Here is a 14,506-nt window from a genome sequence, read left to right on the forward strand (position 1 = left end):
ATATCATAGTGAGCTCCATAAGACACGAGAAATCAAGAAATTGACTTACTTATGCCACCATTTGATCATCATGTATGCCTCTCACATTATTTTTAGTATCACTGCTAGAGATGTGCGAATAGAATTCGCGAATACTCGAATACCTGGAATACTAGAAAGTATTCGATATTCGAGATCTTGAATAATTATGCTAAAAGTACGATCTCGAATACCCCGATTACTTTGAATTTCGCGTCATACACTGTCACACGCACGTCGTCTCGTTAGTAGTTAACTCGGAAACAACATGGAGGACTCTAGTCGTTAAGTGCATTCAGTGCCGTTTTAGGCAAGTTGACAAACTATGTCATCGCGAATTAGAGTGGTGAAAAGATATTGAACGACATGAGGAACCGATTGGGGGGAAAAATCCAAAAATCCCCAATTTCCCCCACATCATGGATTCGAAGACTACAAGAATGCAGTCTTCCCCTGACATCAGTTTTGTTTCTTTATTGCAAATTACGGCTCCGCAATGATGCGTAAAAGTTGATAATGGGTCGAAATTTTCATTAAAATTACAAAAAAATGGCATATGCGCAGGTCCATGGCTGAATACACCTACAACAAAATATCCTGAGGAGATATCGCTTCGTTAGCATCTCTGATAGGTGAGACTTGTATCATAATTTGTTAATTGTAACCTGATGTCCTGTTTTCGAAAAAAATGCCGCATCAACTACCGAGAAGCTCAGCTGCGAGGATATTGAGATTCGCCAGAAATCACCATCATATTATTCCGAATATGTATTTCCTTGCTTAAATAACTTTAGAAATATGTCATGTTTGGTGTCATTCTTTTTTGAATTATGTGCACATTACTAATATTACAATCTAATAAAATTATAATACCAATTGCCGAAAGTGATTGTTAGACACCTTTTGGGCTAATGGGTGACTCAGGCAGCAGTTGACCTCCAGAAATAAGGAATTTCGAAGTGGGTAGGCTGAAAAAGGTCGGAGGACAAGAAAGGGGGAGGCTTGAAAAAGGTTTCTTTTGTTCTTGTGTGACTTGATGTTTTCTTTCGAAGCTAAGGTCTTCGTAATATGATCCCTGCGTGAGCTGGGACCTTTTGTTTGATTTTGGAGAAGAGGAAAGTGTCAGAGGGGGGAGGCGAGTGCTGAATGGAGAGAGATAGCGGATCTTGGGAAATGTGCTAATGTTACTATCCCATGGCACTCAGCTTCTCACTATGGTATTTCAATATCCAGGGGAATAGTCAAACTATGTGTCTGTCGTCATTAGCCACAAATAACACATTGTAAACACTTAGTCTCATTTTCGTCAAACGATGGATACGGTTATATTATAGGATGGTACCGCAATCTTCAAACGATCAATGCGGGAAAACTATAATTTGGGGAACGATAGATGTGGGAAAAAATTAAATTGTCTTTATGGAACTTTATTTGGGACCAGGAATGGCAAACAATAAATGCAAGAAAACAATCAATGCGAGAACGATAGATTGGGGTTCCACTGTATATACGGGAACGATAGATCAGGGTTCCACTGTATATACCTCCTTATTAATACATTCATCAAGTGAATTAGAAGAAAAAACATTCGTTTAATATGCTTTGCGCAATTCTAGTATTTGAGGTATTCGAAATTCGAATATTCGAGCAATGATTTAATATTAATAATAATAATAATTTTTATTCACTTTAGGCAAGAACATTTGCATAGTTTCGTCAAATTGAATCAAATTAAATTTACAGAATTACAGCATATCAAAAAGAAGAAAAGAAAAAAAAAATTTTTTTGTTTACAATAAAGGGCCTCTGCCCTTATCATACAATACATTCATATCACATTATATATACATAAAATAGTGCAGTTGTATTATACAGACCTTGCCTTACAGAGGACCCTCCTTGCTGAGCAAAAAAAACTCTTCCGATGCATAAATTGGTTTTTGGATCAATTGAATGGTTTGCGGCGTAACTTCGTGAAATTGCCTCATATTGGAATGAAAAAACTTTGTAAATTTCACATGAATTTTAATAGCACGACCAGTTTCATCGCTGCGCGACATCATCAGGCTCAACATGTATATCCATCTTAGATCTCGTGTTATATTGGTGAATGTCACAATTTAACTCATACATGCTCATATTCCTTTTAACAAACAATATAGCTTCAAATATGTACAGAGCAGGAAGAGGCATGATTTGAGATTTGCAGAAATAAGGTCTACAGGACTCTCTGTAAGGCAGGTTAAAAATAATCCTTATGGCTTGTTTTTGCAAACGAAAAATTTTTGTACAATGACTTGATCCTCCCCAAAATAAAAGACCATAAGTTAATATTGAGTGAAAATTAGAGAAATAAAGCATTTTATGAATATTAAAACTAGTACTAAGACGAAGATGCCTTAGTTGGTAAAGGGTTTTACTCAATTTAGGGATTAAAGAGTTAATATGAGAGGACCATTTTAAGGATGGCTCAATTATAACTCCAAGGAATTTCACATTATCCACGAGTGACAGGTTAGCATCATTAAATTGTACAGGACCCATAGGCTCTTTGCTAAAATTTATGCATACTGTTTTTTGGACATTAATGGCCAGTAAATTTTCCTGTAACCAATTATTGAGTGATTTCAAAGTATTTTGCAATCTGCTTTCTAATGACTGTAATGTTTTCCCATGAATAAGAATGCTTGTATCATCAGCAAATAAAACAGGTTCTGCTTCAGGAATACAACTAGGTAAGTCATTAATGTACAATAAAAATAGTAGGGGTCCAAGTATTGAGCCCTGGGGGACACCTGATTTGACTTCCAATTTGGCAGACTGATAATTTATCTTCAGATTTGATGATGAATCAAAATGAGTTATTTCAACCAATTGCAACCTTCCCTGCAGATATGAATGAAACCATTTGTTTGCAACACCTGAGATTCCATATTTATTCAACTTTTCAGGAAGAATTTCATGGTTTACAATATCAAACGCCTTTGTTAGATCTAGATACACTCCTATAGGCAGATGTTTACGATCAATTGCATTTAATGTTTTGGTAATAAATTCATGAAGAGCTTTACATGTTGAACTGCCTTTCCTAAAACCATATTGATGCCCAGAGAGTACGGAGTTCATTTCTAAATACCTCATTACACGTTTATACATTGCCCTTTCAAATATTTTTGAGATTCCTGATACAGCAGACTCCCGATTATCCGGCTGCGGTTTATCCGGGTTGCGGATTATCCGTGCATGATTTTCACTTTCGCTCAATTTTTTCCGCGATCTTTATAAGAAAAATCGGACGCAAAATCATCGGAATTACGGCATTAATGTTAGGATACACGGGACTTATTATTTCCGTTAGAATCCCCTTCGTAAAACGGAAGTTATCACGCGCTAGCGCATTCATGGGAGCACCGTGTTCCTGTTTTCCAAGCCTCGCAGTGCGCGACCGCGCTCCTTGATCACGGATACACGTCGTGCAGCAGTTGCAACCCGGGCAACTTATGAAAGACGCGACTACGTGGCCAGGTGCCTGACAGTGTAGTTTCTGACGAGTTCGGTTTTGAAGCATTCGTGCAAACCACTCATCTGTATCCGTGATCTCACAGCCACGGCAGTGTGGTTTTCGAAACCAGGCCTTACATGGACCATTGATAATACGAGTGCAACCATGTTATCGCCGCTAAAAATATCGCGAACTGACGAAGAAAGCTCTCAATGAGCCCGGGAAGCACTCTGAAATAACATCATAACAGCATAAATAATAATATATTGCTTTTCTTTACGTAAACTATGAGTATTACAAGACATTTATGTGAAAGTTTGGATTATCCGTGTTTTCCGATTATTCGTGCCGTCTCTCCCCATCATTAGCCCGGATAATCGGGAGTGTACTGTAATAAACTATTCGAATTCGATATTCGAGTTCGAGAAATCTGCTATTCGACCCATCTGTAATCACTACTATTTCTATTGTGAGCAATGCCAAAGTTCATTGCATGCAGTTTACCTGCATCTTACTGATGTATGATACTAAATTGTGAGAAGTAGCTTCACTTTGAATTTTATTACTTAGGTGTTTATGTGGTACCCTCAAGGAGATATAGTTTAGTAATCAGGCTATTGTCAAAATTATTTTGTTTATAATAATCAAATACAAATGTGAATTGTGCTTATTGAAATCTTTGCCAGTTCTTACCTTTGAAAAACCCTTGCTAGTTCTCATCAACACCACAATATTTTTATTGTGAAAATATGTTATGAGTAATTAATAGTTTCTTTTATAATCCATGCATTGGGTAAGGTGGTGAGTTGTTTCTGAGCCTGAGAACACCCAAAGTGATTCTCTAAAACATTTATCATGTTAGTTTATGCTAATAACCACCCATTTCATGGTTCTAAGAAAGCATGGAAAATTGACTGCCAGAATATCCACAAAATGCATCGCATTGAAGTCTTTTGAAGGCTAAGGGTCTGGCTGGTGGCAATTCCATAATGACTGAATTGCCCATGCACAAATGCCTATCTGCCTGTGCCTAGACACATGATTCTTGAGCCTCAGTAGTGTACTCTCTTGCACGATTCTCATGGGCTTCCAATTGTTGGTGAATGTATTAGAGGGGGAAAGATAGTGGGAAATTGAAAGAGGTTGAATCAGGACTCAAGAAAAAGTATTGCTTGTGATGAACTGGTTTAAGAGCAATTACTTAATTCTATTTTACACACCTCAAAAGTGTATGGACAGATTTTAGTCAACTGATTTAACCCACTGGTACGCTTTAGACCGCAAAGAAGAGAATCCTGAAACCAATGGGCTAGAATGCCCACTTCAATTGCTTTAACTTTGCCGCTGAATCCATTATGTCATTAAAGCAATTATAAATACAGCACACTCCCGATTATCCGGGCTAATGATGGAAGGAAACCACACAAGTACATATTCGGAAAACACGAAAAATTCAAACTTTCACTTAAATGCCTTGTAATGTTCATAATTTAAGTGAATCAAGCAATACATCATAATGTATGCCCTAATTTTATTATTTTAGAGTGGCTCCCTGCCTCATTGAGAGTATTCTTTGCAAGAGCGCAATCCTTTTAGCGGCGATAACATGATTTTACTTGTATTCCTACTACTCCTTAGAAGAACTGGTTTTGAAAACCGTGGATCCGTGGTTACGTGATCAGGGATACTGAAGATTGGTTTGCATGAATGCTTCAAAACCACTGCGCGATGTCGGAAACTACACTGTCAGGCACCACGCCACGTAGTTACGTCTGGCACAAGTTACCCGGGTTGCAACTGCTGCGGGATGTGTATCCGTGATCACCAAGTGCAGTTGTGTACTGCAAGGCTGTGACTGCAGATACCACTCGATCGCTTCCATTTTACAAAGGGGATTCTAATGGAAATAATAATCCTGGTGTATCCTAGCATTAAAAAGCAGTAAATCTGATGATTTAGCATCGGACTTTATTTTTTTATGGAGATTGCGGGAAACATTGAGCGATGGTGAAAATCATGCACAAATAATCTGCGACAAGGATACACCCCAGCCAGATAATTGGGGGTCTGCTGTACCAAGCAACAGAAGAAAAGTTAGTAGAAGTGGAGGGTTAAAGCTTTAAGATTAACATTGGGGATAATTATGCAGGCACAATTGAATAGGTGTAACCTAAAATGCCTGGTTAACCGAAACGCTCTGAAGGAATCATGTGAAAAAAAACTGTAGCCCATGGAAAAAACCCTCAAACAAAAAAATACTACTTAAGCAATGTAAAAAATGTAGAAAACTGTTGAACAAATGGTTATGTGAGTACTTGTAATTTTAGTTGCCCCCTGTCTTCCTAGGATTTTTGTCCTAAATCTCACTCAAGTGTACACAAAATGGACAAATGCAGAATTGATAAATCTGTGTATGTATGTATCTTGCAACATTTAAAAGAATTTTGTTAATGTAGAAAAGAAAATATCCCATTCTAAGAACATAATATGACATCTCTCTTTATTAATGATGTTAATCATTGAAGAATCTTCTAAAGTTAATCAAGAGTTTTTTCCCGCTGCTGATCTTCATCTGCAATGCTTGAGCCGGTGTTCAAATAAACTTGAACATTACTTGTCACCAAGTAAATTAATTAATTCCATTGTGCAAAGGGGATTCTTATGGAACGGTGTAGCATTGTATTAAAATTCATTTATCCTGGTGTATTGCATCCGAATTTAGTTTTTAGATAAAGATGGTGGAAAACATCAAAGGAGTATGGACTCATGCAAGGATAATCCGCAACACGGATAAACCACAGCCAGATAATTGGGAGTCTGCTGTATTGTAATTTTATGTATTTGTAAAGCTGTTTTAATGGTGCATGTTAGGTTTAAATTTTGTGATTTAGTTATCAAAATATGACAACTTACACCCAGTCAGCACAAAAGGATTACCCCATTTTTACCCACATTTTATACCCGTAGAATTATATTAAAAGATGGCAAACCTGTGTGTAAACGGGTAAATGATTTATAAATTTAAGTGGTAACATTTGGGTTATAGTGAGTTTTAATAAGATTTGAGTTAAATAGTGAGTTTTGAAGTTTTTTAAACATTTTAGAAGAGTCATATGATCAACATTGTAATCATGAAAACTTGACTCTCGATACCTCGACACTCCGGGGAAAATTGACAAGCCTGATATATCTTTTCCTCCCCTCTATGACGAAATTTTGGTGGGGCTCGGGCCCCCTCAGGCTCCATAGAGTCGGCGCCACTGTTTACGATTTTCAACACTATATCAGTTCACTTAGTTTAGTTTACTTCATGCTCCAGTAATAGTTAGAAATTATAATTACCAGGCATGTTACTTTGGCACTTGCAGTCACGTTCATTTATTTATTTATTTTATTTATTTATTTATTGACGAAATAAAATTATTTCACCATTGGCAGTACACATGTTCCTCCTTCATTATTTATTTATTTGTCCACTAGCAAACAATACGGTCCACAATTCGCGAAACGCAATTGAGTATCCAGTGTAGCCAACTGTCAAGATGTGTTCGATCTTTCAACTTTCATTTAATTATTTTAGGGAAAATAATTATCTGATGAAAATTGGTATTCTTCTATATATATTAAAGAGAATAATCAGGTAATTTTTAAGTACTATATTTGTTTTAATGACGTCAGCCTTTCATCTAAGGCGTGTAAATAATGTGAAACTTTGTGAAATGAAATCGAAAATAACGCTACAGATTTTGCTGTGGATATATTGAACTTCAATTTTCTACTTTTAGCTTTCTTAAGTACATACAATTAAGTGAATGCCTCTTTTTGTATTTTTTATACTCACTTTTGGCAATTCTGCATGCAAGTAATTAATTGGTAAAGAAATAGTAATCATGAAAAGCGTAAAATTTCCCCAAATTACTCAATTTCTATGTAAATTATGTTTTGTGCTAGCTAGGAGAGCTTTAGCACAGTCAGCATATATGTTTTGTGTGACATATAGGGCTCCAGGTAGGGTTATTGCCAGAGCTTTCATGATAATTTAATCTGTGACATTACCAAATCCAGTAAATCAACATAAAGCTTTCCCTATTTTTGAGCTCTTATTTTATTTTAACCATGACTACATCTTATTTAGATTTTTTCTCAAATGTGAAACCTGAAGATTAGGCAGGCAAGTTAATGTTACCTACATCAAGAAAAAAAATCATGCTGTCAATGTCAATTGTGGTGCTCCAAAATGATTACATATTGACCTTTCTATGGGTTTACAAAGGATTTATGCTGTCTTCTCCTGGGGGTGAGGAGTAGGGAGTGATTTGAGACCTTGTGTGTTGTCCTGTCTTGTAGGATATGTGAATCGAAGCTATCAAAAACTTAATTTTTAGGATGGGGCAGCTGCCCCTCCCTTCACCATGGCCCTTGGCTCTGCCATTGTGTCAGCCCCGTCAAATATTTTATGCTTGAGTATTTCATGTGTGCAATATGTGTATATTTTAAAATGACTTATTATTTTTCCATTATGGTTGTATGCCATGTGGCCTTGTTTGACCCCTATCACAGCACTGGTTATCACTTTTTAAAAATCATTTAAATTTTTTTAGACAAATGATGCATTGGTGGCCCCACTGCTACGACTGAATCACTGCCATCTTGCTGAGACTGAAAAGAATCTAAAAAAGTATCAGAAATACAGTGAGCTGATTATACTTTATCAAACAAAAGGCCTTCACCATAAAGCCTTGGAGCTGTTGAAAAAGCAAGCCACCATTCCTGAATCATCTTTAAGAGGACATGAAAAAACTGTGCAGTACCTGCAGCACTTGGGTAATGTTGTGTAAAATATTCTATTTTTTCGGTTATGAATGAGACGTTAATGTCCCTCATTTTTTAAATATCATTGTCATACCTGGGGTGGATTAAAGCTGTTGTTTTTGGGTCGTCGTTTGTTCATCACATCCCATGTGGATGATATGCATTACCTTTGACTGATAATGGATCTTAGGTATGATATGTGTCTACAAAAGTGCCTTAAAGATATTCGTTGATTATTTTTAAACATTGTGCGTTGATGGTGAAATGAAAGCTTCCATTGGGGAGTCATCTTATGGATTACAAATGGCTGTCTTTTCAGTTTATCCAGGAATTATGGAGAGAGAGCTAACTCTCCACCCCTACACCAGTCACCCTTTTAATCTGCTTCTGTGTTATATTTAGAAGTGGCTGTCAAATGCATTCCTTTTTAATTTTTTAAAAGTCCCCTAATGCCCATTTAATATACAGTAAACTCCCGATTATGCGGGCTAATGATGGGGAAAGGTGGCACAAATGGCGTAAAACACATAATCCAAACTTTACTTTTATTTCTTGTAATTTTCATAATTTACATAAATCAAACGATCTATTATTACTTATGTAGTACATTGCCTATTACAGTGAGTCCTCGTTTAACATCACTTACCGTCCCTGAAAAATGTGACGATAAACAAAATGACGTTAATCGAAGCGTAATATCCTATAAGAAACTATGTAAAAAGTGAATATCGGCTCCTAGACCTCACAATTCCTACGCGAAAAAAATGTTAGCGTATCATATCTAGGGCATTTTTTACGGTGGGAATGCCAAACTATCGCATAAATACGAGTTCCTGTCTTCATCGACGACAATAGCAGCAGTGAGGTAAATCCTTCTCCATTTTTGTATCTTCTAGGCTTTCCGCTTCGCTATGGTGGTCGCCCGGGCGAGCGTCGCCTGGGCATCATCATCGCTGAAACATCGTCGCAGTTACAGGAACCAAGGAACCAAAATTATTGTGAACTCAGCGAAAAAAGTGACGACAAAAACTCCGAATTCTACATGGAAAAATGCCTTGAAATCCCTTTTTAGGTTCCTGAAAACCATTATGTCAAGTAAAACCTTGCGCACCTACGCAAGAATTCATTTAGCAGAAATTTTTGCTAAAACCATAATCGCAATTAAGAATAAAACACACCATTTAACACTTTGCTTAGACTGACTGTATTACCGCCCACAAAACGAACAACCTGCAACACCCGCCGCTTCGCCTTTTTTTTCGTGCGAAATTTAAATCTCAAAATTTTCGTGACTTTATCGCGAAATGACGTTAATTGGGGTGATGTAGAAAGAGGACTCACTGTATTTGAGATTGCTTTCCGGAATTCTTAAGAGCTTTCTCTTCCGGATCGCGATCTTATTTCCGGTGATAACGTGATTGCACTCTTATTCCTACTGCTTCATGTAATACCTGGTTTCCGAAAACCACGCACCCGTGACTGCAAGGTCACGGATTCAGAAAAGTGGTTTGCACAAATGTCTTGCAACCTACCCATGTCAGAAACTACACTGACAGGCACCATGCTGAGTAGTCACATTTCACTCAAGTTGCCTGGGATGCAACTGCTGCAGGACGTGGATCTGTAGTGACTAAATGCGATCCCACTCCGTGATGCTTGGAAAAGAGGAGCTCAGAACTCCCGTGAAGACTACGGGCGCGTAATTATGCCATCACCCGGTAGCGGTTATAGGAAACCAGGACTTCAGGCAAAATGCCTATGCAGGCGAGTGCCTGGCTATGACTCATGCTATCTCTACTTCCACTTTCCCCGCTGCTTTCACTTCTACTATTCCATTCCTCTCTGGTTTGGCCTTGATTGGTAACGGTATAAATATGCCTGAGTGCGACAAAATCTCCGGTTCCCTTGGGCCGTATTCAACCGCATGCGAGGCCACAGCAGTAATTGTGCATTTGCGATATAAAAAATACAATCGTTGATCGTAAGTAACTTACTCTGAATTTACGAATGATTAACCATTGAAGAATGTTCTGACATTAATCAAGAAATTTTTGTTACTGCTTCTGATTGTCATCTACAACGCTAGAGCAGACGTCCGAGTAAACTTCTTTCAAACATTCCTTGTCAACAAGTAGATAAAATAATTACACATTAAGAAGGGGATCCTAATGGAAAAAATAAGCCCGGTGTAGCATTATATTTAAAATAAATGCAAATATCTTGGTGCTTTCGCGTCCGATTTGATTTTTAAAATATATATGGCAGAAATATTTGAAGGAAAGGAGAAAAAAGGATTTGACTGACTGTTTGAGTAGCCAAATCACAGCTTGATCTACAATACATGTTTACAGTTCCTGAAAGGTGAAATTTGAATGTTCCCTAAGAAGTTAAACAAAAAAAAGATCATGTGATTTGAAATTTACAACTTGTACACAAAATTACTGAGGAGTTTTGGTAGTGTACATGAATGAATGAACAGTTAAACATTAAGGCCACTTTTATGTAAAAAGACTTAATGAAATATTCTTTTTGGAGAATGGAATTTTCTTTTTAAAGGAGTTGTAATATTTTATCAGTATAGATATATATGTATTGCACCTATATTCTTGCTTTACTCTTAATTTCAATGATACTATTGTAAAACATAATATTCCTTTCAGGCAATTTTTAATACACATTTAAGAACCATAAAAATACAAAAAGTAGTGTGGTTACATCATATTTCTTGTTATTTAATTCATGCTTTAGTCTATGCTATTCAATAGGGTAGTTTCCTTCATCAAAGAAAACGAAAGGCATTGATTGCGATTCGTTACCCACCATTAGTGTATTCATAATACACAAATTATTTGGTTTTTGAAATACCGGTTTAGACGAATGGCAAGGGTCAAATTTTATCCTCATTTGAAAAAGGCCAGATTGGCGCCCATGCGATTCCACTCCGCATGACGTCACAGGGACCTAGTTTCTACACGAGAGGATAGGAGTTATGCATCGTCTGAGGTTACCAATGCATGCATGAGGCACAGAGCTCAGGGAAACATGTCTTAATAATCACCTATTAAAACTGGCTAATGTCGGAAAGTTTTCTTCGTTTGATAAGGTATTAATAAACCTTTTTTAAGCCAAGCGCTACCGTTCAGCAAGGTACTCAGCTATCCGCTAGCATCCTGCGACGTATCAGAGCTAAGCCTCGCCTCAAGGTCACCTCACCGGGCGGGAGGGGGAACCAGAAATACGACGTACGGAGATATTTCCCGACATTCATACTTAAGCGTCGCGTTTTCGCGGGCTTGAAAATTTTCACTTTTCATTTAATCGCGAAAAATAGATGTTGTCATTTAAAAATCTAAAAGCGCGAAATACATACTCCAGGAGTAATAATCTTTCGATTAAGGCAATAAAAAAATAATAGGAAACCACCCTATTATCTCAATCTATGGCTTTAGATTACCTCTCTTATTATCGTATATTATGTACAGAGAATATCTTCCATCACATCATTAATAGTAAAACTTGCTGCTTGGCTGGTGAACATCTTATTTAGTTACCATTTTCAATGCAACTGACTCTCTATCAGAAACAAAGTACACCTTAAAGTGTAACAGTTACTCACTGATTTGTTTTTTTTTTTAATGGTCCAAATTCCTAGCTTAATTAAATTATCCTCTCTTTGAGTCACTCAAAACAAAGTGAATCACTTACATTAAGGGTCATTGGGTCAACATTCTTACCATCTTCAGGGAAACAATTTTACTACAGACTATAGCTAATTTTAATGAATCTCGTGATGGTTGGTTTACAGGGAAAGATAATATTGCTTTGATATTTGAGTTTGCTGGTTGGGTGCTGAAGTCTCATCCGGAAGAAGGACTGAAAATATTCATTGAAGATGAGCAAGAAGTTGAACAGTTACCTCGGCCTCAAGTTTTGGACTATCTGCTAAGGACACAGAAATCTCTGGTCATTCCATATTTGGTAAGATTGAATCTATAAAAATTAACATGAATTGTATTGATTAGGTCTCCATTATGAGTTCCTGTGCAAAGTCAATTCCCTCAGTAGCATACATTTGAAAGATGAGCTCTAGGTCTTATATCGAAAAGTTTGCCCTTAACCCATTTATGGCCAACGTTGCAAAAACGCAACATTATTGAGAAATGCCAAAAAAAAATGTTTCAATTGAATTTTATTCGAATTATGTAGAATTCGCTTTTTTTTATAAAATTAAGTTTAAACTGATTTTTAGTGAGATTATAATGAAATTTAATAAGTTTTTCGATATTTATAAAAGTAATCAAAATGTGACAATTTTCGAGTCTCCTGTTAAGCAAGATAAATAATTTTTCCTAAGAGTAACAATTCCCTTTATTAAGTTTTTTATTCGTCCATGTGGGCGTAGAAATTTCAATTAATAGATATTAAAGCTTATATTTCGTCAGGGAGTCAACATTAAGGGAAAATCAGATCCGGAAAATAATGTTGCGTTTTCGCAACTTAGGCCGAATATTGGTATCTGTAGGCAGTTATGCAACCCGCATTACCACACATTTCCGTCTCGTAAGATTATGCCGTTTTTACTGTCAGATATGATCCTACGCCTTTTTATGCCTCGTATTTGACAGATATCGTCATATTTGATAATTAAAATTCTTAGATATTATATTTCCAATGAGATGCTGCATTATTTTACCTAAATCCAATATAAATTAGAGAAGCATTACAGCTTGAAAGAAATGAGTCAAAGTGAATATTTTTACAGTAGATAACGTATTTACCAGTTTTTAATTGGCATTTTTATCATAACAGATTGAATTACAACAAATAATGACTATTTATGAATTACATGAAATCATTTCTGGTGCAATGGAACACAAAACTTTGTACATTCAATCCGAATTAGTCCATCCTTACTACACGATTCAGCGATATCACCGACTTCCACACGAAGATATTGGGTGAAAGAAGACGATAAGGCGTAAATTTGGTTTGGAAATGATTGAACCAAAACATATTTAGATTAATAAAAAATAATCTAAACTTTTCAGACAATTCCTGTCTGGACAAAAATGACAGATCTGTAAATTATGACCTCAAGTTGACGACTTGAATAAAAATTATTACAATTCGGAATATTTGCGCATAAACTTTGAAATAATGAGCAAATAGTACCTTACTTTGGTCACTACAGTGTGTTAATGTTCTTTTAAAACAAGCTTTTTAGATTTTGCTTTTAACTTTGGTGTTTATGTTATTCAGGAGGTTTTAGGGTTCAACCAGGCGATAGAAAATTACTTCCATCGAAATTTAGGCTTGGAAGCAAGTGTTATTCTGGAATTTCTCAAGGTTATCCCTGATCCCTTGAATCATCGTATGTTTTTCGATAACTTCTTTTCATCTTGAAGACTATTTATTGTTTTGAAAGAAAAAGGATTATTTGTCACTGGAGCCATCCATGAAAATATAACGGAGGAGTGCCTGATAGAATATAATAAAACCATCGACGTGAAACCGAGAGGAACATGAAAACAAACATTTGATAAAGCCGAAGGTCTTAGTATTGTTCGATGGAATGATAACTAGATTGTCCCTGTAGACAGCAATACAAGTTTTTCGCTTCGCAGAAAAAAGAAAATACTATTTCACATACTATTCTATGTTAATAAAAGAAAATACTATTCGTGTTATTGGGGAGTATAGTAAATACATGGGAGGTGGGGACCTACTTGATATTGCAAATTACAGCACTAGAATTCAGGGGAAAAAAGGTCCTAGCTTATCAACTTACTGGACAGCGTTTGCACTAACCCCAGGAGATTGTACAGGTTATGCAAACGGAAGTAAATTTCACTGGTAGACTTCAAATCGTATCTAGCAGGGATGCATCTAAAAAGTGAAGTGAATCAGTCAGTAGATGACGTACCCCTATAAAATTCGCATCCTTAAACTTAGAAAAAGGTAGGCCATGTAATTCATTGCGGATTCATGAAGCATGAAAGGACGAATTTGGCCATAGAGTTAATAAAAATTCAGTAGTTGCCGAAACATTGTAAAAGCCAAACCATGTATGAAATTTTATGTTCCGTTGCACCGAAAATGCTTGAGTATTACATAACTAGCCATTAATTGTTGTAATGCAATCTTCAATGATAAAATTATAGTCAATGAAAAAAT

General features: G+C 36.4%; 1 protein-coding gene across 1 annotated transcript in view; it reads left to right on the plus strand.

Moving 5' to 3' along the window:
- LOC124154038 (vam6/Vps39-like protein) overlaps positions 1 to 14,506 on the plus strand; it is a 56,622-nt gene that overhangs the window by 14,750 nt on the left and 27,366 nt on the right. Inside the window, exons 10-11 of the mRNA XM_046527519.1 lie at positions 8,122 to 8,344; positions 12,138 to 12,310. Coding sequence (XP_046383475.1) covers positions 8,122 to 8,344; positions 12,138 to 12,310 — 396 coding nt within the window. The remainder of the gene's footprint in view (positions 1 to 8,121; positions 8,345 to 12,137; positions 12,311 to 14,506) is intronic.

This window comes from Ischnura elegans, chromosome 2 (genome assembly GCF_921293095.1).
Source record: "Ischnura elegans chromosome 2, ioIscEleg1.1, whole genome shotgun sequence".
Classification (NCBI taxonomy): Eukaryota; Metazoa; Arthropoda; class Insecta; order Odonata; family Coenagrionidae; genus Ischnura; species Ischnura elegans.